Source organism: Drosophila novamexicana, unplaced genomic scaffold (assembly GCF_003285875.2).
Source record: "Drosophila novamexicana strain 15010-1031.04,08,12 unplaced genomic scaffold, DnovRS2.1 tig00000009-arrow-pilon, whole genome shotgun sequence".
NCBI classification, from domain to species: domain Eukaryota; kingdom Metazoa; phylum Arthropoda; class Insecta; order Diptera; family Drosophilidae; genus Drosophila; species Drosophila novamexicana.
The window spans coordinates 595,452-619,857 of NW_020824766.1; the positions used below are offsets into that span (position 1 = coordinate 595,452).

Here is a 24,406-nt window from a genome sequence, read left to right on the forward strand (position 1 = left end):
CATCCCATCGGTCTCAATATTCAATATATAGACATATATAGACATAGGTGAAAATTTCTCACACCCATAACGATGTTAAATCTCATCTAGATCAATTTAGAATGTAAATATTGCAACAGTATTCTTCATCAAAATGCATGTAAATATGGTATCCTCACATATAGACATAATTTTCTTAAAAATCCTTAGAAATTGAAACCCATTTGATTCCCATTTTCACCATTTTTTTCAGTGTTAAACATCCTTCAAATGAATTTGAGCAAAAATCTTTAGAAATGAGTTTGAGGTCGATCGAATGCTAACAGAAAAAGTTGTATAAAACGTATTCTCGCAACTTTTTCACACGTGCGAATGGAAGTTCCGACACCCCGTCTTAACGTGCACCTTTATCACATAAGGCAACTATAGTGAAAATTGCAGCTAGGAAGCGTCAGTCAGTCAGTCACTCAATCAGTCAATCAGTCAGTCAGGACAAACAGTTTTGTATATAGAGATATTTTTAGCCAAATAGCAAACTCCATCAAATCATAATTTGATCACGTTCATGCCAGACATGGATATGCACGTATTTATGTATCAAATACTTTTGCGTTTTTTTCTATTTAACCGCAGCGCAAATTTGACTGGTTGGTCGCGTTTATTGATGTGTAATAAACCAATTGCATTTGTTTTGAATATATAAATAGTCATAAAAAAAACGCCAACAACAACAACAACGACAAAGGGCAGCGTTTACGCCATTTTGTTGTTGTTGTTGCTTTCCGTTTCCGGTTTGTTGCCGCTTTTGTGTTTCTTTTTTGTTTTGTTTGGTTTTCAGTGTTTGGATATTTTTTTGGGCGAAACGTGCGTGGCATACTAATTTGCTCTAAATGGATACAAGTTTAACGCTATATATAGTATATATATATATAAGAGATATATGTATATATACATATGTATTTATGTGCTGCCTGAGCTACCCCTAACTGCCGCCCCTTTGTGCCTTGTAAAACGTTTGATTCATCGAACCAAAAGTGTTGAAAATGTTATTTCGGCCCGCGCATTTGGACTTTTATGTGTACAGTCAAACAAGCATATAAGCACAGATTTATATATATATATATATATGAGTGAGTCCATATAAAAAGCCACAAATGGCGCCATTTAGTTGTTCGGGAAATGTAGCTATAAACTTGCCAAGACAAACATTTACAAATCATAAAAAAACTGTGCAGACAGAAGGAGCAGCCCGTCAAATTGAGAGGCTGTGCTGAGTTTTGGCTATAGTTGGCCAGTTAAAATCAATCAGCCATAAAAAGCCAATAATTTGGCTTGTTCTTAGCCAGCAGCTTGAAAGTGCTCTCAGGCTAATTAGTCGGCGAAAAGCGCTTTACAGCCACACTTCAATGCAAACAACAAAAATGCAAAGGAAATCCACATGGCCGAAAGGCAAAAAAGCGGCTTCATTAACAGCAAAAGCAAGCAGAAAACAGGCCGAGAACGTGCCTCGTCCAACTGCCACTTTGTCATTTAACATTTGGCAAACGTATTAAAACACCCCATCATTGCCTTAATTAAGAGCCATAAAAGCACATTTACTTATTGTACCAGAGCTACGGCCGTAGACTGAGCACACACGGCCCAGGTTCTGGGCCGCCCAACCGGCACGTCTTTACGCTTTATTTATGCCCAACCAGTCGGAGCTGCGCAGCGACTGGGTGCCAACCACCCCGGCGACTTGCCCAACCATTTGTCGTGCTTAATTCATGGCCAAAGTTGGAATTAAGTGAATTTTACGTTCATTAACGTGCGAGGGTTGCGCTCTGCCCAACGCTTGGCGCTCTTATATATTAAGTATTTCCCTTGCTGGTGGGTGGTGGTGGGTGGAGGGTTGGTTCGCCCGCTTTTCTGCTGAACTGGCGCTTTTTCGGTTGGTGGAACCGGCGGCGGCTGCTTTGCCAGACAGTGTTGATAATTAGCCGTGCGTCTAATGTTGCCCTAATAACGTAAATTTGTGGCTTAGTGGAGAGCAGTTGAACATTAGAGTTAGATTAGTTGGCATAGATGGTTGGCAATATAAAAGTAAACACGTCGCAAATTTTGAACAATTTTGCTGCGTAAAGTAAAGAGTACTCAGTTTTGAGCATGGCTAAGCTCAACAAGAACAAAAATTCTCGATGGTTCAGTCTTCTCTCTTTCCATTTCGTTTGTCTTGAAGAAAGTTATCAAAGTTTGACACTTAAAATTTATGACATTTTGGACATAAATCTATCTAATCTTATGTTAACCTACCCAAAATTTATTTTGATATCATTAATTCGATGATACATGGACTTTTCGCATAGATAGAGTGAGAATCTTAAATCAGAAAAAAAAACCAAGCTCCAACCACTTTGAGAAACTTTCAAAATCTATAATCAAATTTCTTTGGCTCTGTTTTATTTATACATCAAATAGCATGCAATTTATATTCATTATATGTCAGAGTCATTATAAATTTGTATAAATTGAGCGAAAGTTGAAGTTCCATAGCTTCCACTTTTGATTGTTAAAAGTTTCTCTAATATCTTGCCAACTAATTGGGCACAAAAAGTTTGGCAACAAAAAACTTTTTAATGCCTGTACACATGACAGTTGGCCACTCTGCATGCTATCAGCCAACTAACTAGCCCGAAATGTTGACCAATTTCGTTAGCCAAGCTCGCATGGACGTAGTCGTAGCTGAAGCAAGCTCCGAAATGGAAACTCAACGGAAATGTGCCGCAATGCTACGAATGGCCTGTTAATTAGTCTCACTTAGAAAATAAACTGCAGTAATTAAGAGAAGAAGGCAGCCAAAAACTCAAACGCGACTCCACCCACAGACAACGCCCCAAAAAACTACTCGCCATTTTTGCTTTTTTTTTCTCATTTTGTTTTTTAATGCCGCAGCAGCGCGCCGGCTGCAGCAGCAGCGGTGGCAGCGGCAGTGGGGTGAGCATTTTAATTTCAACGCTAGAATTCTAATTAACAAACAAATCCGACAAAATACACAGCAGCAACAAAACTGCCCAGGGGAGTGAAAGAGATGGCGCTAGAGTGAGGCCCGAAGTTGGGCCAAAGTCAGCGCCGGCGATGACAGCAAAAAAGTATGCTATATAAAAACGTTGGCGCAGCGCAGCAGCTAAGGGCGAGGGCGGGCGAGGTGGGTAAGAAGGCAAACGAAAAGGAAAACCCTGTGAGCCATGATCTCCCAATTTAATATTATAATTGCTACAATTATCATTCTCATGCCATTTACACAGCAATTGCACAAAAACAACAACAACAACAGCAAATGCGACGACGACAGCGACAGCGACGACGTCGTGAAGAAAACAACAAAAAAGGGCAGCACGTCAAGTGACTGGCTACGTTCTGCGCGTATGTACGGTAAATTGAGGCGATTACCGTCTCTCTGCTTACCCCCGGCTTATATGCTCTATATGCGTACATATATAATGCCAGCTATGCTGACTCCACCCACAACAGATTTTGCTCTCACTGGCGCGCGCTTTCTCTTTCGCTCTCGCACGCCTGCTCTCGACGCATGCGTTGCGTGCACAACACGCCGATGCCGACGCCGACGACGACGCCAACGCCGGCAGCGACAGCATCATGGCGGACAGCTGCAGATGATAATGGCGTTCATTATGCGAAGTTGGCTGCGGCAGCGTCGACTTCTAATGGGCGCATTTTAAAATTAATGGCTCAACTTTTTTTTTTTTTTTGGTCTGCCTCTCGACGATTTTTTGACTATTTGCGCCAAATAATGATAATTTTGTCAAGTTGAGCAGTTTTTTCATCGAGCTGTTTGACTTGAACATAGGTGGAATGCTAAGTAAATGTTGCTAATTGGATAACTTTATCTAAACTCAGTAATTCCATACAATATGCCAGCAAATGCCATACACTTAGACTATGCACACAGAAAAAGTATGCCAGCAAAATGTTGATTCGCATATAAAATACAACAACAACAACAACAACAAGCAAAACAGTAAACATTAATTGATTGTACATAGACGATAATTTGAGCCAAGCCCGAATTGATTACAAAATGTTTGCAGCTGTTATTATTAAATTAATTTGTCATCAAACAAAACATAAAAACGTTGCCAGCCAAAATCTGCATAAAAGCAACCCCCAGTTGGATCACACAGTATCATGTACTTTTAGTTCGAATGCAGAAAACATGACAAAATAATCACAAATGTTATGATAAAGCCTGTGACAAGGCTATGATAACGCATTTTGAGCCCATGTAAATGAGTTTTATCAGAGTAGGGCGAACTAATTGAATTTGATAAAATTGCTGACACTAAGTGTTAAAGTTGCCATAAGTGGTGACAAATACCCTATAAGTGCCCCGGGCCTGGAATGGGCTTTTTATCTAGGTCCCCTTGGTTGGATCATCAGTGGAAAGTACAAAGTACAGTTAAGCAATAATCAATTGCTTAGTTATTTCAGTAGCAGAAAATGTTGTGTTGTTGCTCTTGTTGTTCGTCTTGTCATATTGGCTTGTTGTTGTTGTTGTGAGTAGTCATTGGGTTTTCAACAGAAGTCGTTTAGTGTTTGGCTACATGTCATGTTTGTATTTCATAGATAAAATAGCACAATTGTGCCAGCACAAAATATGTGTAATTATCGTTGTCACTAATTAAAGCGCATGCGGCGCATGTGTGTGTGTGTGCGTGTGTGCGTGTGTGAATTTCTTTTTAGTCAACTAAAAGTTCATTCTTATCGTAGAAATGAAGCTTCTGAGGGATTTTTTATTTAATTATTGGGATATTGTGTTTTGTGCAGACAAATTGTCGTATTCCACAAATCCGGTATCAGTAGACAAGCTTAGTTGCCCCAATTAGTGCAGCTATTGCGATAAGGTCGTATTACCAAAAGATTGGTTATCATTTTATTTTGATTGCAATACTATTTGTAGACTTCGTAAGAATGTGAAAAGTTAAACTTACCGTTTGATTTTGAAATTTGATTTTGGAGCGCGTTCACCGATAGATTCGATTTATCGATAGCAGTTTTTGCAGCAGCCTTGCCGCAGGTATCTGTTGCATGGTGTTTTACAGCACTCTTTTCATTTACAGTTGCCATTTACAGCTGTTAGCTATTCAACAGCAGCGCAAAAGAAAAATACAAAAACAAAAAGTGCATAAATAAACTTTACAACTTATTTTTTTGCTAATATTTAGATTGACACGATAGAAAGCAGCACAAGTGTTTTTGAAAACAACAAAAGTGTATGGCTTGCAATAGCTGAAGAAAATGCGTCATATTTACACCAAATAATTTACTTACGCTACGTTATTTTAAAACAAAAGTCAATTATGCAGATGCAGCAACAACGTTTGGTTTTTTTGACGATTTTGTTATGCAGCCTTGCTGCGACAAAGACGAGCCCGCTGAGGTAAGTGCTCATTAATAATAACTTTAGGCAACAACAAGCGGCAAGGAAGTTTCTAGCGTACGTTTTAATTATTTGCGTAGGCGGTGCAAAAGAAAAAATTAAAAACACACAAGAAAATGAAAATGCGTTGCAGCGCGAAATTAGCGTAACGTAAGCAAAATACAGTTATATAGCATATACAGTTAGGAATATGAATCGATAAGCCGAGTACGCTGTGCGCTTGAAAAACCACCAAGTTCAAGGTTACCCCCATGTCCCCAAACGCCCCCGCCTCAAAACCCTTGTAAACCACAACAAATTACTCACAGCTGGTTTCATATATGTGTGTGTTTTTTTAGCCTCAACCTAGATGAAATATCGGACTCTGGTATTGCCCTGTCCAACCTGACCTGGGGCGAGTCAAGCAGCTCCGTGGAGCAGCCGCTGCAGCGACCCAATGCCGCCGATTTCTCCGATGAAGATGAGGACGACGAGTATTATCCACTGTATATGAATGAATTGGGCAGAGACGCGCACAACTGGGACGTGCTCATATTCACGCAGCAATGGCCCGTGACCACCTGCTACCACTGGAGGGAGCAGGATCCGACGCACGAGTGCACGTTGCCGCAGAAGAAGGAGTTCTGGACCATACACGGCATCTGGCCCACCAAAATGGGTCAGATTGGACCAAACTTTTGCAACAGATCCGCCGAATTCAATCCGGATCAGCTGCAAGCGATTATCGATCGCTTAAACACCTACTGGATGGACCTGGAGGGCGACTCATCGCAGGAATATCTCTGGAAGCACGAATGGCTGAAGCACGGCACCTGTGCTGCGGTGCTCGCCGCCCTCGACAATGAGCTGAAGTACTTTGGCCAGGGTCTGAAGTGGCGCGAGCAATACGTCATGGCCAACATACTGGATGCGGCGGGTATACATCCCGACTCCAACAATACGGTCATTGCATTGAACAATGCCCTGGTGCGCGGCCTGGGCAAGAATCCCTCCATACATTGTCTATTCGATGGCAAGCACGACATAAGCTATTTGTCGGAAATCCGAATTTGTTTCGACAAAACGCTGCAGCTGATCGACTGCGATGGCGTCAAGCTGGGCGATGTGGTGGCCATCAAGTATCCTGGCGGCACAGTGAACACCAATTGCCACATTGGCAATCCTGTGCATTATCCCAGCCTGGTTCCCCCGCTGCTACGCAAAGAGCAATGGAAATTCCCCTTGGTCAATGTCTACAAGCTGTTGCAGTTTCTCATGTGGTTCACATTGTAAAATCCTCCAATCTCCAGCCCGTCTTAATGTTCTAGTATCTAAGTTGACGCATCATTTGTTATATTCCTCACAGACATTGAGATCCTATTACAACATATTTCTTTTTGTAATTGTATTAAAAGTATAAACCCTGGACCTGAGGCTAAATTGTATTAAAACGACGCACGTGATCGAGCAAATATCACTACTATATATAGTTTATATATATATATATATATATATTCATGACGAACTTTGAATGCGTTTTGGCGAGTACACTTAATTGTGATTATGCATATAAATATCAGCAAAAAAAAAAGCATTAATCATTTAGGTAATTATGTTTATTCTTGTATACCGTGTATTTAAATAATCACATTTAAGCAACTACGCATTAACGTAGTTAAATTAACAAATTTTGCATTAGAACGAATTGTTTAAGCATATTGGTTGGTCTACCCTTTATATCTTATCACAAATTGTGTCTGCTGATCATTTTTCTGGCTCGTTTAAATAAAAAGACACCGTAACACACACACACAAAAAGAATTTGAATATTTGAATATATATAGTTGATTTCCTTTACTTTTGTATTTAGTTAATATTAAATTTCAGGCTGCATATCCTTGAAGCTGTGAATGTAACGGGCATGGTTATTGAGAAAATTTATAGCTATTTGTAATTTGTAGTTTATTGCTGTTGTGTGGAGTTGCCATTATAGGTGGCCTTATCCTCGTCGTCGTCCTTTGCGCTATCTGCCAATCGACGTATATTCGATTCACCATAACGCGCTGGCTTAATGCCACCGGAGCGCTGTTGTGTCAGGTCATGTCCAGATGCGGCATCCGCATCGCTGTGCGAGACGAGCGTCGGCTTTGCCTGATGGGCCGGCGATCCAACTGCATTTTGTGGAGTTGCCTGTTGGAGGCCCGGTGTACCACTTGTCGTGCGCAGCATAAACAAATCCATATTGCGTTGCATGGTGCTGTCAAAGCGTAAAGAAATGCTGCATTAGTTTTGTGGCTAGAGGTTGTCGAACTTGTTTAACCTACCCATCGCCGTTGGCCGCGGGGCGCACTGGAGGTTTCGACCAGCCGACATTGGACACCATTTGCATGACGCGCTGTCGCAGACGCTGGAAACCCATTTTGTTGATGTAATCGAATGCGACGGCCGCCGGTGTGAGTATTGCCCAAATCATGCTGGTCACAATGTTCATCAGATTGCTGCTGCTGCGCACCACGCGATTCGTTTGCTCGCCTTTGAGTACCAACAACACCGCATTGGGCACCAGATTCAGCTCGCCCAGCGTCTTTGTCTCATCCTCGGTTTTGAACTCACGTCTCGGGTAGCTTGTGGCCAGTGTGAATTCGCGTATGTTGCTGCCGGCAAGCAGTTCTTCCAGCACAAAGCCGCGCACGGTGGTCAGTGGCTCTGCCACGGGAAATGCTTTGGTGCGCGTAATGCCGCCTGGCAAACGGATTTGCAAACGCGTCTCCTGCACCGATGTGGCAGAAAAGTCCTGCACAACAGCCGATGTCGTTGTGCACGTGTTAACACTCTGCGCCTCGGCATTCGCGGATGCACGATTCGCCATCTCGGCACGATCGGCAGCAATTTGCGCAAGAATTCGTTCACGTGTCTCCTGCTCCTGCTGGCGCTCGCGACGTATGCGCTCCTTGACAAGAGAAGAGAAACGTTTTCAATTATATATTTACTTGTTGGCATTCGTAATTGGGACTCACTTGCAACTGTTTTAGCTCCTGCTCGCGGCTGATAACTTTCTGGGCCTGCGCTTCGCGTCCCTCGCGACGTCGTCGCAGCTCGTTCTCCTTGTCGCGTCGCTTTTGCTCCTCGAGGCGTTCTTGCTTGCGCTGCTCCACAAGCACTTGAATTTGCGACATGCTCATATTCGTCTCCTCAGTGGACGCATGTGCGCCGCTCTGTGTGCTTGGGGGTACTAATGGCATAGCAATGGGCAAGTTAGGGGCCATCCCATTTGGCAGCACTGCTGTTGTTGTTTCTTGAGCTGCGGCTGCGGCTGCAGCTGCGGCCGCACGCTTCTCTGCAGCTGCTGCCGCTGACATCGCCGCCACAGTTGGCTCGGGCGCAGCAGCCGTTTGAGGCGCAGCTGCAGGCTTTGGCGGATCAACTGTTTCAAGCCGCGAGCTTGATTCCACCGCAGCAATGGGTTCGGGTATAACTGGCTCTTCCGGTTCCGGTTCCGGCTCTGCCACTGTTATCTCAGATTTCTGCTCGGCTGCCTGCGTTGTGTTCCTGGCCGCCGCTTGCTCAAATGCCTGTTCCTTTGTTTCGGTACTGTCTGCACCGGCAATTGTGCGACCTGTTTCCTGCTGTGTATTGGCCTCGTTTGCAACTGCGCTGCTCGTGGTTGCATCCGGATTTGCCTGCTTGCCCGCCAGCAGCAGCACTTTATCGATTTTGGCCACCAGCTCCTCGACGCTGCCAATGATGCCTGTGGCTATATCTAGCGGGGTGCCAGATTTACCAATAAAGAAGATTGATGGCACTGGCACCACTTTATCTTTGGGGCAAATGATTAATGCATATAGAAAACTGTTCCAGTTCACTTTAGCGAGCGCATACTGTACTTACAGAGCGATATAAACATAGCGTAAGCTTCACTGTCGCCCTGTATCTTGACTGCCACAAAGTCGGATGTTTGCAGCTTCGAGGTCACGCGCCCATCGTTCAGAAATCTATCCAGTTTAGCTGTCATCTCGTCCTGACCTGTGTGTGGCGCAGTGTTTATTCAATTACAATGTCCAATTAGCAAACATGACGTGGTAAAAAATTGATGGTGATTTTTATTTTGGTGTTTTTACCTTGAATGTAGAGAACGAAGATGGCATCTTTGGCTTTAGATTCCGCCACAGCCTCTGCAATAGTACCTGTATGCCAATTCATATTTGTTTGCTGCCTAGAATGTTGTTGTATTACCGAATAATTTGGCTATTTCACAAATATTTTTTTCCACCTGACATCCATGGGATAGTGATGAAACTTTCTAAAACAAGCTTAATATCGATAACTGTTGGTTTATCGGTTGTGCTTTCAAACATGTCGAGCAAAAAAAAACGCCTACAGTAACAAATATTAGTTACAAATGTATTTATAGATATTCAAAATTACAGCTACAAAATATGAGTGTGGAAAGTCCCGGACATGCTGCCACTGCCTGGTTTGTCTAGTCTTCAGTACAATTGGTGATTGGGCGTCGCGGCATTGACAGCTGCATCATCTATTCGTCAGCAGAATCTGTAAAGATAAAAACTGTTAAATAGCTGCAATTAGCTCAGCGATAAGCATGCAGATACCATCATCAAAATCCGAGCACACAATGGAGCTGGCCGGTGTTACGGATATCTCGCTGCGTTCCACATTTGGTAGACGTGCTACGCGAACACAGCAACGCTTCGGCTTGGGTTTTAATGGGAATGGGCGTCCTCCGACTGTCTGCTGTCCTTTCATTCTCTCTAGATTGACGCGACATTTGCGTATTTGAACGCGCTCCTGATAATCGAATTCGCCCTGTGCTATGATGTACGGATGGCGAGGTATTTTAATTACCATCTTCTTGATTTTATTTTGGGGCGACATTTTCTGATGGTAACGCTAACAAAATGGTTATACGACGCTATCGGTTAGGCAAGCTGCAGCGACGCAACTGCATATTCAAAGCAGCTGATGTGTTATCGATACATCGATAGGTATATAGATGTCTTATCTACATGCCGCATTATTTTTAATTATACGCTTAAAGTGTTTAGTTTAATAAATGTATTGCCTATTAATGCATATTTGTTATTCACTTTTGTTATTTGTTATTGTTAATTTAACGCATTACATCTAATCGATTAAAACAAAATATTCATTTAGAGTAAGCATTCACTTTTGACGTTGTGCAACACTAGCAACGCAGCATTGTTTTTGTGTGTCATTATTGCAGGGAAAATATTAAGTGGAAAAAATTAAGCATTTGCACAAACTTACGTGTTCTATTGAGACATTTGCGCTAGAAATTTAGACTGCAGACATGAGTGATGTACAAACATTAATGGACATGGGTTTTCCCAGAGATAGAGTGTAAGTATATGTCCAAATATTTTCTTCGCCGGCTAATTTGTATTATGCTTTTATATGAATTCATAGAGAATATGCATTAAGTGTGACTAGCCATAAAGGCGTCGAGATAGCCATGGAGTGGCTCTTGGCCCACGGCGATGAAGAGATACCAGCTGCAGCCGCCGACCCGGCTGCAACCGAAGACTCTGCGCCGAGCAGCAGCGGAGCCGCCGACGTATCGGGCGGAGCGGCCGTTGCCAAATCTTTGAAATGCGACGATTGCGGCAAGGTGCTGAAGGATCAAACAGAGGTCGAGTACCATGCGGCCAAGACGGGTCACAGCAACTTTTCCGAGTCCACTGAGGAGAAGAAGGCACTGACCGAGGACGAAAAGAAGGCACAGCTGGCGTTGATCGAGGAGAAGCTCAAACAGAAGCGCGTCGAGCGTGAGGAGCGCGAGAAGGCCGATGCCTTGGAACGTGAACGCAATCGCATACGCTCCGGCAAGGATATGACAGAGGCGCGCCGTCGCATGGAGGAAATCGAAATGAAAAAGATAGTTGATCAGCGCAAACGCGAAAAGGAAGAGGAGAAGGCGGCACGTGATCGTGTGCGCGCACAGATCGAGGCCGACAAGGCGGCACGCAAAGCCAGGTGAGGAACCCTCAAAAGCAAGCGCTCCAGCTTAAGCCTAATCATTATTCCAGGGCAGAGCAGAGCAGCCCCGGCAAGCCGTCGGATGCCGTGCCCTCGGTCAGTTCGACTACCACGGCCATCACGCCGACGGGCATCAAGTCGCCGCCACGCGATTATACCGAGACGCGCATACAGGTGCGACTGCAGGATGGCTCGACGCTGGCTTCCGAGTTCAATGTGAAGGAGCCGCTGTCGGCGGTGCGCGTCTTTATACAGGTGAAGACAGGCATTGAGACGCCGTTCGCATTGATGACCACATTTCCGCGCAAGATCTTTGCCGACGATGACTACGAGAAGCCGCTGGAGGTGCTGGGCCTGGTGCCCTCGGCTGTCATAACCATGACCAAGCCGGCTGCGTAAATGCTCTCAAAATCGAAACTCAAACACAACTAACAAACATTTAAAGCTATAAATAAATACATATGTAATAAACATGACGCGATATTTCCAGTCGCCCTTCGACTGGGGCGTTAAATGTACGATTTTATATAAAAAACAATGATGAAATTTGAATTAAAGATTTACATTTCGGCGGCATTTATTGTGCGGCTACATGAAGGGCTCCACATAACTCTTGATTTTCTTCACGCTGCGCTCCGCCGGCCGCATATTCAGATGCTGCCCGAATATGATAAACTCCAGGCTGTCCACGTGCATGCCGAAGACGCACTCGCTCTTGGGCACGGTGCGCACCCGATGATCCTCGCCCAGCAGCTTGAGCACATTCTTTGTGTCCAGCACACAGATGCCGTTGAGTCCGACCAGCGTGGGACACTTGGACTGCACCACACGCAGCTTGGCGCCATGCAAATCCAGCTTGACCAGCTGCTTGCTGAACTCCTCGTAGCGTTTCTCATGCACTTGCGGCACCTCGTCGCCCTCGCGCAGATCTAGATGCTCGCGAAGGTAGCCGCGCCAGAGCTTGTGCAGCGGCAGCGCCTGCTCGTAGCGCATTTGCCGTGTGGGCAGCGTATTGAGACCTAGCTGGGCGTATTCCCGGCGTGTCAGCGTGCTCGATTTGTGGGCGCGCCGCTTGCGGCTGTGTTGCTTTTTGTTTTTGGTGCCATGCAGCATGGTGATGTGATCGGGTATGATGTTAACATTGCAGCGATGGTGCGGCACGACGAGATCGGTGAGGAATTCCTTCAGAGTTTCCGTCTCTCGTTCCATGTTGACCAATTTTTTGTTTACAAAATTCAGATAAGGTATGCTGCTCGATTACGTTGCTGGCTGCACTGCATACTATCCGCAAATATCGGCCACAGCGAGTACTTATCGATAGTTACAGCTGTGCAGTTAACATAACATAGCTATGTTAAACGCCAAATGGCAAAAACAAAACAGCTGGTCACACGTTAACTTTTGCGGAATGTTGCTAACACAAGAAAATATGACAGGGAAATTAATTTAACATGTAAATTGATTAAAAGCCGTTAAATTCACTTAAAATCATGGTTAGAACATGCTATTAGTGTACAATGGGATTTGCTTACATGCTGTTATGCTGCAGTGTTGAGGCAACATGTTGCTAAAACTCAGCTGTTAATGAAAATACCAAAAATAAAACGACTGGTCACACCACTCACGTAGGCCCGGTCACATCGCTAGAAATTTTGTTGTTGTCAGTCCTATCATGACTTTCGCATAAACGACACGCATAAAATCGGTAAAAAGACGCCGCGTGTGTTTCTTGCAAAAGGCAAAGGAAAAAATTAATACATACACACACATGTATTGCAAAAGCAACTTCGCTGCTGCCTATCAAACTTCGGGTAGTGTAATAACCAGATAATGCAATAATAATTGTGCCCCAACAAACGTGACAAATGCACAAGTAAAAAGTTTCAGAAAAAAAAATAATTCAATTGATTGCCGTCGGTCTCGCTGTCGCTCATGTGTGCGTCTGTCCCTAAGTGAATGTGTGTGTGCGTTAATAAATCACAAATAACAACAAATTCGTGAGACTTGCTACATTTTAGCCGCTCTTGCAGTCGCAGTCGCAGTCAACGTTGCCGTCGCAGCCCGCGTCGTGTTTAAGTTAGCATCGAATTTTCATTTGTAAATTTCATTATCGTCTGTCTCTAACGCCGCCGCGGCCGTCGCCACCGACGCTGCACACACACACGCACGCCAAACACACTCATACACACAAATGCGGAAGAGTCGCCGCAGTCATCGAAATCAGCTCCCCACCGTTGTCACCAGCAAAAATTCGCTGCCGCTGTCGCAGCTGCTGCCGCCGCCACTCAATAATTGTGCATTTTTTTAAGGTAAGGAAATGGGAAATTAGTCTGGAAAATGTATTCAAATTCCATGTGTCATACAAATGCCGCACATTTTCTGCATTTCAGTGCACTTTTCTTTTTTACTGTGCATTGTTTTCCATGAGCGTTGCCTTGGCGTCGGCGTCGGCGTCGCAGCAGCAGCAAAAAAGTGTCAAGTGCGCGACGCTGACGCTAAGCACGCTGAGAGCGTACTTTGTTGTTGTGCGTCGCTCTCTTTTGTTGTTATTGCAAAACATGTGCACATATTAAATAAGATATGTTTCACTTCAAGTTGATTAAACTGTCTGCGCTACCATGTAAACATTAAAAAAAAAAAAAAACAAACTCCATACTCCACTCGCATTTTATTTTATTTTTTTTTCTGTGTGTTTATTCGCTCTCTCGCTCTTGCGCTCGCTCACTGACTCACGCATACATATGCATGCGCGCACATTTACACGGACGCGCCCCGGCCGCAGCTAACGGCAGTTTTTTTTTTTTTGTTACTTTTCGTTTCCCTCTTTCCTTTGCCTGGCAAAAATGCGCCCAAAATTCTAAATCTTGAATTCTTGATTTCTTGCAGTCGCCAGCAACAACAACAACAACAACAATAGCCGGAAAAGTAAGCAAAAAATGTGCAAAAATTTCAACAAAATTCGCTAAAATTCATTTCTAATGTGTTAAAAAAATAATATACAACCAATTTGTGTGCACAACACAAGACGAGCAATAAAAATTACAAACACCAAATGGGCAACTATTGAATGGCGGCCATTAGTGGCCCCAAGCGGCATCCATTGAGCAATCAACACCATTTCTCCCATCCAACCAGCAACACCACCAACACCACCAACACCAACAACAACAACAGCAGCAAGCAGAGGCTTTATCAAACGTCAGCTAATCCTCAGCAGACAGCAGGAGCCAGTTACTCCAGAAGGAGCAGCAACGACAGCTGCCCAAATCCTTTAGCTGCTGCGCCGCGTAGCTCGATGAGCGTTTCGATGTCACTGGTACAGGGTGGTGCTGCCGGTGGTGCGCCACAGGGCGCCAGCGCAATATTGGCCGCAGCGGCACCGTATTATCAGCCGCCAGCGGTGCCACAGGATGTACAGCCGGATCGTCCAATTGGCTACGGTGCATTCGGCGTTGTCTGGTAAGTTTTGACGCCATGCAATTTTTATACATCAATGCTTAAGGCTAGCTATTATAAGGAATTTATAAAACAATTCATAGTCTAGTTATTATAAGCCTAAGTATTCTTTAAAGATAGATAATATCCGATGTCAATAGTTCAAGCTCTTGGCATTGTTAAATCTGCTTTGTGAGTGCTTAAAACTCCAAATGTTTGATTTAAAATAACTCCAAAAGAAGTTTATAACATGCTCATTGATATCAGTTATAATGCCTGCTATAGAAAATAGCTAGAAGTGCGAAATTAGGCATGTAGGCTCTTAAATATAATACCAAAATCTAAATTGTTGCAGACTTGCTATTAAAAACATCAGTTCAGTTCTATAGAATGACATTTCATTGCATTGCTCGTGAATTTGTCAAATTTTAAACTAAAAATGTCAAAAAAATTAGCATAAGGCATCATCTTATTGATCTCAGAGATGACAGATTCTTACTACAAATATTATTTTTATAATACTCTTTACTTTATTTTCGCCTATTTTCCTATTTCATCAGCCAGCGTCAATTCGCGCGCGCTTCTTCTTCTTCTTTCAGAGTGCCCAACTTGAAAAAATACTTATACTTATATCGCTTTACAACACTGAATGTTGGGCTGTTGTGGCTTTGATTTAATGTCAACTGTTTACAGTTGGTATATTTTATTATTTTAGTATATATTTCAATTCAATTTTTGCAAGCTTGTTCGTTCAGTTGTTTCGCATTTAATATGAAAACTTTTTTCTCGCCAGCATTTAGCTAGTCTTTGGTCTTAACATGTAACTGGGGTTCAATGGCTCTTTGCCTGGCGGCGACCTTTCCCTGTGTGCAGAGTCCTTTATGCATAGGCCTGACGTCCGCCTTTTATTATTATTCTTATTATTTTTTTTACCCCCTTTTTTGTGCGGTCTGTCGTCGCAGCGTCAACATTAACATCAACATCAGCTTGCCGTCGTCCTTCGTCCTACGTCCTTTGTGCCTTATGCATTTTTCCAGCGTTAGGGTGGTTTTTCTATGAAAATGTTGCTGCTACCCCCGTACTATCCCGTGACCCCCCCCCCTTAACTAGGCTTCCCCTCGTGTTTCATATTTTGTCTGTTTTGTTGTTTTCTGTTTTGGCTCGCGGCTGTTGCAAGTCGCGGCTAACAAAAGTTTTTCCAGCTTCTTTGATTTGCATATTTGACAATTTTTACATTAATTGTTGCTAAACGAGTTGTGCACGATGTAACGGTTGATTTTTGACTGAAATTTGGCAACGCTGTGCACATTACGTTTACAACACTACAAAAATTTCATTCACGTGTAAAACGGCATTTCCGGCTGTGTGTGCGCCCAGCAGGGTGTGTGCAGGGCAGGGGTTCAGTGTTGGGTAAACACCAAAAGAAGCCAGTGAAAAACTGGCACACGCTAAGTGACGCCAAGTAGAAGGACGGTGGCTGAGTTGGCGGAGGAGGAGGAGCATGAGGCGGAGGAGGGGGGAAGGGAGCTGGAGAAGTGCTCAAAACTAGGCACAAGGAAGTTGTGCAGCGCATAAAGACGACAACGAAATGTGCCACAAGTGGAGGAGGAGGAGACCCAAACCAAGTTCCCACTTTCCAGTTCGCGCTCCTCCACTTCACACAAGCCCTAGAAGAATGGGGCAAACGTGAAAAGCTGTTTAGGAGAAAGAGAAGCCGGCAGTCGAACGGCTTGGCTTAGGCCTTCTGGCTTAAAGCAGAACCCGCAGAATAGAGTCGTTGACGTTGGATTGGCTTTTCAAAAGCAATCATCATGGTCTCAGTCGCAGTCTCAGTCGCAGTCTCAGTCGCAGTCGCTGTCTATGGCCCGGTCTGGTCTGGGCTGGTCTTTGGTCTCTGCCCTGGGTCGTAGTCGTCGTCGTAGTCAGCTGCACTGGCTCACAGAAACTATATTTTAATATATAGCGCACTCGGCACTCGACACACCACCGCCGCACACCGTAAATGCAATCAAGCGTTAAATTTAAGTGCCAAATGTCGAACTTGTTAGATGCCGTGTGGCCAGATGCCAGGCTAGTTTTGTTTATGTGCCGTTTGCTTAGGAGCAGGTGAGGTGGTCTCTAGTCTCTATGGCCATGGCAGGAAGTTGAACAAGTGTCATAGTTAATGAAGTTTGGCAACAGGCCCAAGCACTTCAAATTGTTTGGCGAATGTTGCTTCAAGTTGTTCAAATAACACTCTTTGGGCATTTAACATTAAACTGTTGATAGAAATATTTGTGCATACATTTATTTGGAGAAAATTATGTGAAGTTTGGCAACAACGCATAAAATAGCTATTTAATGCATTTTTATAGTTAACACATAAAGCCTTAAAATAGTTAAAACAAAGGTATTTAGAGCTATTTTTTAAAGTTTGGCAACAGTGCATTTAACTGTAGTTGAAGAACGGCAACAAGGCTAGAAATTCCTTCTTAAATGAGACGTTTAATGAAGTATGAAGTAATTGATTTGATGAATAAACCACTGAAGTTTGGCAACAATGCATAAAAGAGCTCGTAAAAGGGTTTAACAATGCAATTCAATGCATTCTTTCAAAGATTTTTATAGTAAACACACAATTAGTCTAAAATGTACCTTAAAGTAGTTAAAACAAAGGTATGAGAACTTTTTGTGAAATTTGGCATCAATGGCTGTCAGTGAAGTGTGGCAACAAGGCCAGAAATGCTTGCATAAATGTGTCGTTTAATGCAAATTGATTTGATGAAGCAACTGAAATTTGGCAACAATGCATTAGCGTTAATGGTTTTAATGAGTATTCAACTGAAATTGGGCAACAGCGTCGAACGAGTTAATTACACTTGCTCAATATCATTCACCATAAAAATGTTATCAATTAAAGAATCCGCTGACTAAACGCCAGATTAATCAGCTTATAATTTATTTCGTAGAAATAGGAAACCATTTATGCACTTAAACACACAACAAGATTAACCAATTAATCCTAGGCAAACTTCTACGAATTTTTCTCACTGCATTGCGGCCAAGACAGACATAAAAAAGAGCTGCATTTAGCGGGAATCGAGGCGGGTTGGGGCGCGGTTGGGGAAGCGGCGAAATGGGCAATGAAAAACGCTCGTTTCGGCCACAAAACAAAAATATTGGACACCGAGTTCGTAGAGTCCAGTCTTTTGGCCTGTTGCTGCGCAGGCAACAGCAGCCGCGGATGGAGTGGAAGAAGGAGGAAAAGAGGCAGAGGAATTGAGCCGAAAAGAGCCACAAAAGATGAGCGAACATCTTGGGCTTACTTTAAACTACCTGCAACTGGTTTTAGAAGCAGGCAGACGCAGACGACAAGTCCAAGAACGGACCAAATGGACAAATGGCCGGACAGCTGAAAAGACGCCGGGACGCGGAGACTGTGTAAACCTTTTGCCTGCATAAAAACTCGCTTCCTGCACGACTTGTGGCCTGCTCTGGGCTCTGGCTTTGGCTCTGGCCTGGCCCAGGCACAGTCACAGCCTTAGCCTTAGCCTAAGCCACAGCCTCTGGCTTGCAAGGTGTCGTCGTTGTCGTCGTTATCTGTTGCCCAGCTCAAGCTCTAGCCATAGCCATAGGTTGGTCTGGCCTGGCCTGGCCAGGGCAGAGCGTGCGCCTCTTGTGTTCCTGTTATTTTTATACCCTAGCTGAGGGTATTCTAAATCTGTCATAAAATGTTCAAGATGCATAAGGAGGCCAGGCCTGATCTGATTCAATAGCCAAAACCCTTTGCCTAACTATTCGAACCCTCTTAGTATTCTAGCTATCTAGCTGATATCTGGCTTAGATAGCTATTTTTGCTATAGGAAGTAGATTTCTTAAAGATCCAATGAATATATCATATACTTCTGCTAGGAACCGAGGATCGCGAGAGTTCTGATCACGCTTATAAAACTTTTTTAATTGTTCTAAATATCTAAACCTTTGAGTTCAGGATGATTTCCTACATAATTAGCTGGTATCTTTTCAATAACGGACTTTCTAGATATAGTTCCTAAAGTTAAAGTAGGCCGGAATACGAGCTCATCTATTCCTAAGTACTTCTGCTTCTTCTTTTGAAATACGCCGATCTCTCGGAATCTAATTTTCTCTATGCTCTCAATATTATATATTCTACCCCAGGAATATTCGGGATTGAGAATACATCAACACGCATTGGCTCGCAAGCGTATTTAATCTTCGGCATCTCGTTTGGCCAGTTGCTTGCTGGTTTCTCTAGGCTTTTGGTCTTTGATCAGGCGCAAATCCTGTGCTAATCTCGAGTCCAATGGCCCTGCCCAGCTCCAGCTCAGGCCCGCATCGCTGACGCGCGATTCGTTGCGATTCGCTGGCATTAATCGACGCCGCTTGGACTTGTCCCTCTGTTGCCTGTTAAGTGATTCCTTGCACCCCCCCCCCCCCCCCCCCCCCTCTCTCTCTCTTCCATCCTCGTTCTCTGCCTGCTGCTGCACCACCAAAAAATGCAAACAAAACAAAAGCAATGCATAAGCAGTGCACACGGAGCATTGACTACATTGAAAAGTACCGGGACATGTAGTTTTATTTTCCAACCACTATTTTCTTCTCCTTCTCCTTTTTTTGTTCGTATGCCCTGTACCTATGGAAATTGGGTAAAAGTCAGGTACAATGGATGTGTGCAAATGCATGTAACAGGCAGACAAACTCGTTTAAATATGTAAAGGTATATTTTTGATCGGGCTGATGAGCTCTGATCCGCCTTGTGATATACGAGAGAGAGAGAGATGGAGAAGCTGAGTATGTGTAGGAATAATTTACCTAATGGATAGCTTCCATAAAAAATGTATTCATTTGTTTGCCCTAATTTTTGGTATAAAGACACATTTTAATGCCAACTTAAAGCAGTAAAAATTTCAGCTCGATCGGACAATAAACAAAAAAGTTATCTCAGAATACAAATGTTCTACGCTGGAAAAATTCCCAGATGTTTACATACAGGGTATCTGCTGGTCGTGTCAAGCGCACGCTTGTTTTTCGTTTGATTGTTTTCGGTTCTTTCAGCAGCCGGGGAACAGCTGCTCTGGTCATGGCTTTAGAGCTCAGCGCTGATGCTGGGCTCTGCTCCTGGTGGTTGGTTGAACAACCTTCGACAGTTTTTAGATATTTTGTCTGTCTCTCACACGCACACACACAGGATGGTGCAGACAGGCCCGCTTACAGGATATATGCTATGGCTTGTGAGTCCCGCATATGTTTTGTCGTCTGCCACCACGTTTCAGTTCTCATCGCGTCTCGTCTTCGCCTGCATCCCATTTCGTCTCGTCTCATCTAGCGTTTCGCTTGAATTGAAGTAAAAACTTCCCTGTACTGTACGTCCAACCCTTCGGACGGCAATTTTCAATGAGTTTAGTTTTTCCCAGCCTGATTCTCTCCATATATACACATATTCATATATATTTTCCCGTTCTCCTGTGGTTTTCTCTGTGTGTTTGACTTTGAAAGTGTTTGAATAATTATCCTGTTTTCCATCGCATTCACCTCGCTCTTCATTCGAATTTCTCTTCGTCGTCCCTCATTCAATTTCATGATATTCCATTTTATTATCGCCATTGATTGCTTTGGGCTGACTGTGCGGCTCGATTGGCTTATGAGTTTTTCATTTTTCCATCGTTTTTGAACTACTCCACGCAACGGGGTCGAGAGTCAAGGCTCGCAAATCCCTGCACAAATTTAAACATTCTCAGCCTATACAATTTTCGGGCAGTTATACAGTTAAATTTGACTGCAAGTTGAAGTTTGGCAACAGCGCAACCTCGCGAAATATATTTTATTTGTTATTATAAATTATTTATTGATTACGTTGTTTGGTTTTGCATTACCATAAAAAATACTTCAGCTTAATGTTAAAATGTGAAATGTTAACTATAATTTACTCGTTTTATCTTTTTTTCATTGCTTATAATTCGCAAGAGGTTCTAGCTGTGGACTGAGCACTAGGCCTTGCAAATCTAGAGGTTGATAGCAAAGCCTGTTGATGATAGAATCGGGAGGTTTTTATTATACAGACAACCTAAATCTTTGTTTTCGTAGCTTGTTGGTGATTTAATTTAAGTTGAACTTTCAAGGAGCGTATCCCAGTTATCCTTGTGAAGTTTGGCAACAGCGCAAAGTACAGTTTTCTTTGTAGTCATGTACACGATTTGCTGTGAAGGCTATTGAACGAAATTTAGTTTTCCCGACACGCATTTACCAAAAAAAACTCAACTCATCTAATCCTGCTGATTGTCTGTGAAGTTTGGCAACAGCGGCGACAATAGAAAATAGAATGTAGAAAAATGTACAACGCCTGCTCGGCTATAAATGCAATTTTTACCATAAAAACATCTCAAGTGCCGGGGCTTAGGTAGCGCCCAATGCGAACGACATAACAACGTGCCATTTTCTATGGCTCCTGAAACAGCTTCTCTCTGTCCCAATCTCCTGGCCCAGCCCAGCCTGGCGATTGTTCCTGTTGTGCCAAAAACTATTTGTGCCTCTGTGTTCTTGGCCCAAACATTTCCCGAACGTTGCCAAAGAATTACGCACGCAATTTTGTCTACAGCTTCATTGTGCCCTCGCAACACATACACACACACGCACCCACACTCAGCCTTACACACACACACACACAAACACACACACACACATGTGAGTCACTTGCTTCGGCCAGCTTAGTTCACTTGAATTACGTTCTACGGTTCAAGTGAAGCGCAAATGTATCTTTGAGGTTTATATTTTCTATCTTTCTCTATATCTTCATTCCTCTCTCTCACTCTTTCTCTCGCTCGCTCGCTCTGTATATCTCTCTCTGCCGCCCGCCAGCAGCTGTGGCTTTAGGTATCATGTAACAGTCATAGCAAACATTCTGTAACTCTCTGTGTGTGTGTGTGTGTGTGCGTGTGTGTATCATGAAATAATTATACCCTGTTCACAAATTAAGAAAGGTTGTATTGGTTTTGTGTAATCTTCAAAGCGCTCACGACCTACAATTCAGCCTATGTATATTACTCTTGTATAGTACACATTTATTTTCATCCACAGTCAAGCTTGGTCTTAAAAATCGATATCTCACAATTTTAAATGTTCACACAAAATTGACAGGTAGATAATTGAGTATTTCACGTGCAGTTCATGTCAAATATATTCAAATTATCTGTCATAAAATGTGCAAGATGCATAAGGAGGCCAGGCCTGATCTGAGTCAATAGCCAAAACCCTTTGCCTAACTATCCGAACTCTCTTAGTATTCTAGCTATCTAGCTGAAATCTGACTTAGATAGCTATTTTTGCTATAGGAAGTAGATTTCTTAAAGATCCAATCAATATATAATATATCATGTACTTCTCTTAGGAACCGAGGTTCGCGAGAGTTCTGTTCACATTTCTTGCACTCAATATTGCAAATATCTTTGAGTCACAGTTTTAACAGTTTTTTTACAGCGTTTTTTACAGCGTTAAAGTCACTTACTGCAGAAAAAATAACTTTTACCCCGAGAATTACAGGCCTGCCAAGTCGTATAATCTATGTATGAGTGTGTCCATGTTATAATCACAGTTTTACGGTCACACACAATACAGGTAGCGCCTTCCACAGATTGAGCGTCACAGCTCAATGGTCGAAAACTCCATTATGAAGGCAACTTTATTTGGGAATCACAGTTATATAGTCACATTTTCAGAATTACAGTTGTAGAGTCACAATCTAAGAAATATCAGCTTCTGAAGTGAGGTGGTCTCTTCGACAGTTTGAGAGTACAGATAAAACAGCCCAACCACTTTTTAAGCGCCTTTTCTTATTTTCGATGTAGTTATAGTTACAATTTTAGAGTCCTCAACAACATAACTGAGAAGTCACCCCCTTTTCACTCACAGTTTAAGGGCCCCTGCTTGTTATTTTCGATTCACAGTTGCAGTCACAGTTTTAGAGCCGTAAAAGGGAAGTCGCCTTCCGCTCAGGTGAATCACAGTTTGAAAGCATCTGCTTATAGGCGACTAACTTCATTATCCAGTTGATGCTTTTCTTTTCGAGTTAAATTTGTAGATTTGCTTGTAGCTTCACAGCTTTGGAGTCACGAGAACACAGTTTTCTCTTGCGCTGCGAACAGAGTATTGCTCAGTCCGTTCGGCGGCTTCCGACTCCCAAGTTGTTCGCTCTCGTGCACTCACTGCGTGCGTTCAAAATGAAAAATAATAGTCAACAGAGTGCCACCAACGAAAAAGCTTTAGCCCAGCGAGACCTCAGCTGCCCCTGTCCCAGCCCCAGCCCCTGGCTCTGTCAGCTCTGCCCCGCTTGCCTCAGCTTGTTGTGTGTGCAGCAGCAAACCTAATTCAACTACAGCAAAATGCATTTACACGCGCAGGTAGCTGTCAGTGTATGTGTGTGTGTGTGTGTGCACATGTGTGTGTGTGTGCCAAATAAATCATCGTGTGTGTCGGACAACAGAACGCAACGACGAGCGATGAACAAAACTCTTTGCCACAACGGATCGTAAAGTACATTGGAAAACTGAAATAGACAATTCGTGGAGTTGCACTGAGCGTAGGGGCAGCAACGGGGCAGAGGGGGGCGGCAGTGCGAGCTGCAGTTAGACAGCCGGACAGCTGGACAGTTGAACTGGCAGCCGGCGGGCAACTACTTGAACCCGAACTTAATGAAGCCACTCGTACTACCAGCCCGGACACTCGGGCCATAACAAGAAAACTTCATGGCTGCAGCAATGCCAGAGGGTTGTGCGGTGCGGTCGGGCCAGGCGTTGGGCTGCCCCCAAGCCGTGCTCCCCTCCCCCCCTCGGTTGCCCGGCAAAGCGAGAAACTAATTAAGTTTTGCGTCAAACTATTTTCCTGACACCGCACAACTGGAAAAATGCTAGTGAAAATTTATGCATATGTGTGCGTGTGTCTGCGAAAATGCATTTCTCCCGATATGATTTAAGCTCATGATTCGCTTGTCGCGCGGCTCGCAGAGCATTTGTTGCTGCCACTGTTTAGCGGTTGTAAGACACAATTTTATGAGGCACTGTTAGCGGAAAAATGCTGGAGGATCAATTCCTAGGCTTTGTGCGGCAGCGAAAGGCAAGAGGAAGCTTCGAAGTGTCAAGATAGCTAAAATTAAGTCTAGAAAACTTTCTGCATTTAGCTTTCCTCTAAAAACAAACCCATATCCTTCGAATTCTTCTTTGTTGGTTATTTTAGAAAGTAAAATATTATTAATCTTTCTATAACAAATTGGTTAACTCTAGCTCTTGTCATATAAGACGGAATGCCAAGAAATTTGGGGTAATATCGATCGGCGTATTATCGATACTTTGACAGACATGACCTCAAAGACTCAGCTGTTGATGCTGATCAAGAATGGCAAGAGTCTGCTCCAGCCTGTTATGCCCATTATCAGTGGATATAGGGCATTAGAAAGCAATGCTCCCTAGCCGCACGTGAATTAATATTTATATTTTAGACAATAGTGCTAAAGTAAAAAGCACACTCAGCTCTGCTTGTACACACACACACACACACACTCGTCCATGTCAG

General features: G+C 43.4%; 6 protein-coding genes and 1 long non-coding RNA gene across 10 annotated transcripts in view; 4 read left to right on the plus strand and 3 right to left on the minus strand.

Annotated features, from left to right (window-relative positions):
- Positions 1-2,921: 2,921 nt before the first annotated feature.
- LOC115767784 lies at positions 2,922-3,298 on the plus strand. Of its 2 annotated transcripts, none has more exons than XR_004018409.1 (3): positions 2,922-2,952; positions 3,015-3,196; positions 3,264-3,298. It is a non-coding gene; the product is annotated as an uncharacterized LOC115767784 (long non-coding RNA). The 2 variants fall into 2 exon arrangements; XR_004018410.1 differs by having other exon boundaries at positions 3,015-3,163; positions 3,264-3,294.
- Positions 3,299-5,147: 1,849 nt separating this feature from the next.
- LOC115769624 (ribonuclease T2) lies at positions 5,148-7,213 on the plus strand. Its single transcript, XM_030714533.1, has 2 exons — positions 5,148-5,416; positions 5,755-7,213. Exons 1-2 carry the CDS (start codon positions 5,337-5,339, stop codon positions 6,686-6,688), a joined length of 1,014 nt encoding a protein of 337 aa, XP_030570393.1. The 5' UTR covers positions 5,148-5,336; the 3' UTR covers positions 6,689-7,213.
- Positions 7,214-7,234: 21 nt separating this feature from the next.
- On the minus strand, positions 7,235-9,684 carry LOC115769617 (UBX domain-containing protein 4). Its single transcript, XM_030714520.1, has 5 exons — positions 9,514-9,684; positions 9,284-9,418; positions 8,413-9,212; positions 7,720-8,345; positions 7,235-7,652 (listed from the first exon to the last, which is right to left on the minus strand). Exons 1-5 carry the CDS (start codon positions 9,593-9,595, stop codon positions 7,358-7,360), a joined length of 1,938 nt encoding a protein of 645 aa, XP_030570380.1. The 5' UTR covers positions 9,596-9,684; the 3' UTR covers positions 7,235-7,357.
- Positions 9,685-9,782: 98 nt separating this feature from the next.
- On the minus strand, positions 9,783-10,420 carry LOC115769651. Its single transcript, XM_030714567.1, has 2 exons — positions 10,006-10,420; positions 9,783-9,946 (listed from the first exon to the last, which is right to left on the minus strand). Exons 1-2 carry the CDS (start codon positions 10,286-10,288, stop codon positions 9,930-9,932), a joined length of 300 nt encoding a protein of 99 aa, XP_030570427.1. The 5' UTR covers positions 10,289-10,420; the 3' UTR covers positions 9,783-9,929.
- A 190-nt stretch (positions 10,421-10,610) lies between these two features.
- On the plus strand, positions 10,611-11,950 carry LOC115769632 (UBX domain-containing protein 1). Its single transcript, XM_030714545.1, has 3 exons — positions 10,611-10,774; positions 10,841-11,407; positions 11,461-11,950. The coding sequence occupies exons 1-3, from the start codon at positions 10,725-10,727 to the stop codon at positions 11,807-11,809; spliced, it is 966 nt and encodes a 321-aa protein (XP_030570405.1). The 5' UTR covers positions 10,611-10,724; the 3' UTR covers positions 11,810-11,950.
- Positions 11,951-11,956: 6 nt separating this feature from the next.
- Positions 11,957-12,780, minus strand: LOC115769642 (ribonuclease P protein subunit p29). The gene has a single exon (XM_030714556.1). It carries the CDS (start codon positions 12,617-12,619, stop codon positions 11,999-12,001), a length of 621 nt encoding a protein of 206 aa, XP_030570416.1. The 5' UTR covers positions 12,620-12,780; the 3' UTR covers positions 11,957-11,998.
- A 1,517-nt stretch (positions 12,781-14,297) lies between these two features.
- Positions 14,298-24,406, plus strand: part of LOC115766840 (serine/threonine-protein kinase NLK2) — an 87,826-nt gene continuing 77,717 nt past the window's right edge. For 2 of the 3 annotated variants that reach the window (XR_004018337.1, XM_030710896.1), the window contains exon 1: positions 14,347-14,869. Coding sequence is in view for 2 of the 3 variants with exons in the window: in XM_030710896.1 (XP_030566756.1) it covers positions 14,478-14,869 (392 nt within the window). In the remaining variant the exon portion in view is untranslated. The other variant, XM_030710888.1, reaches the window with a different exon arrangement.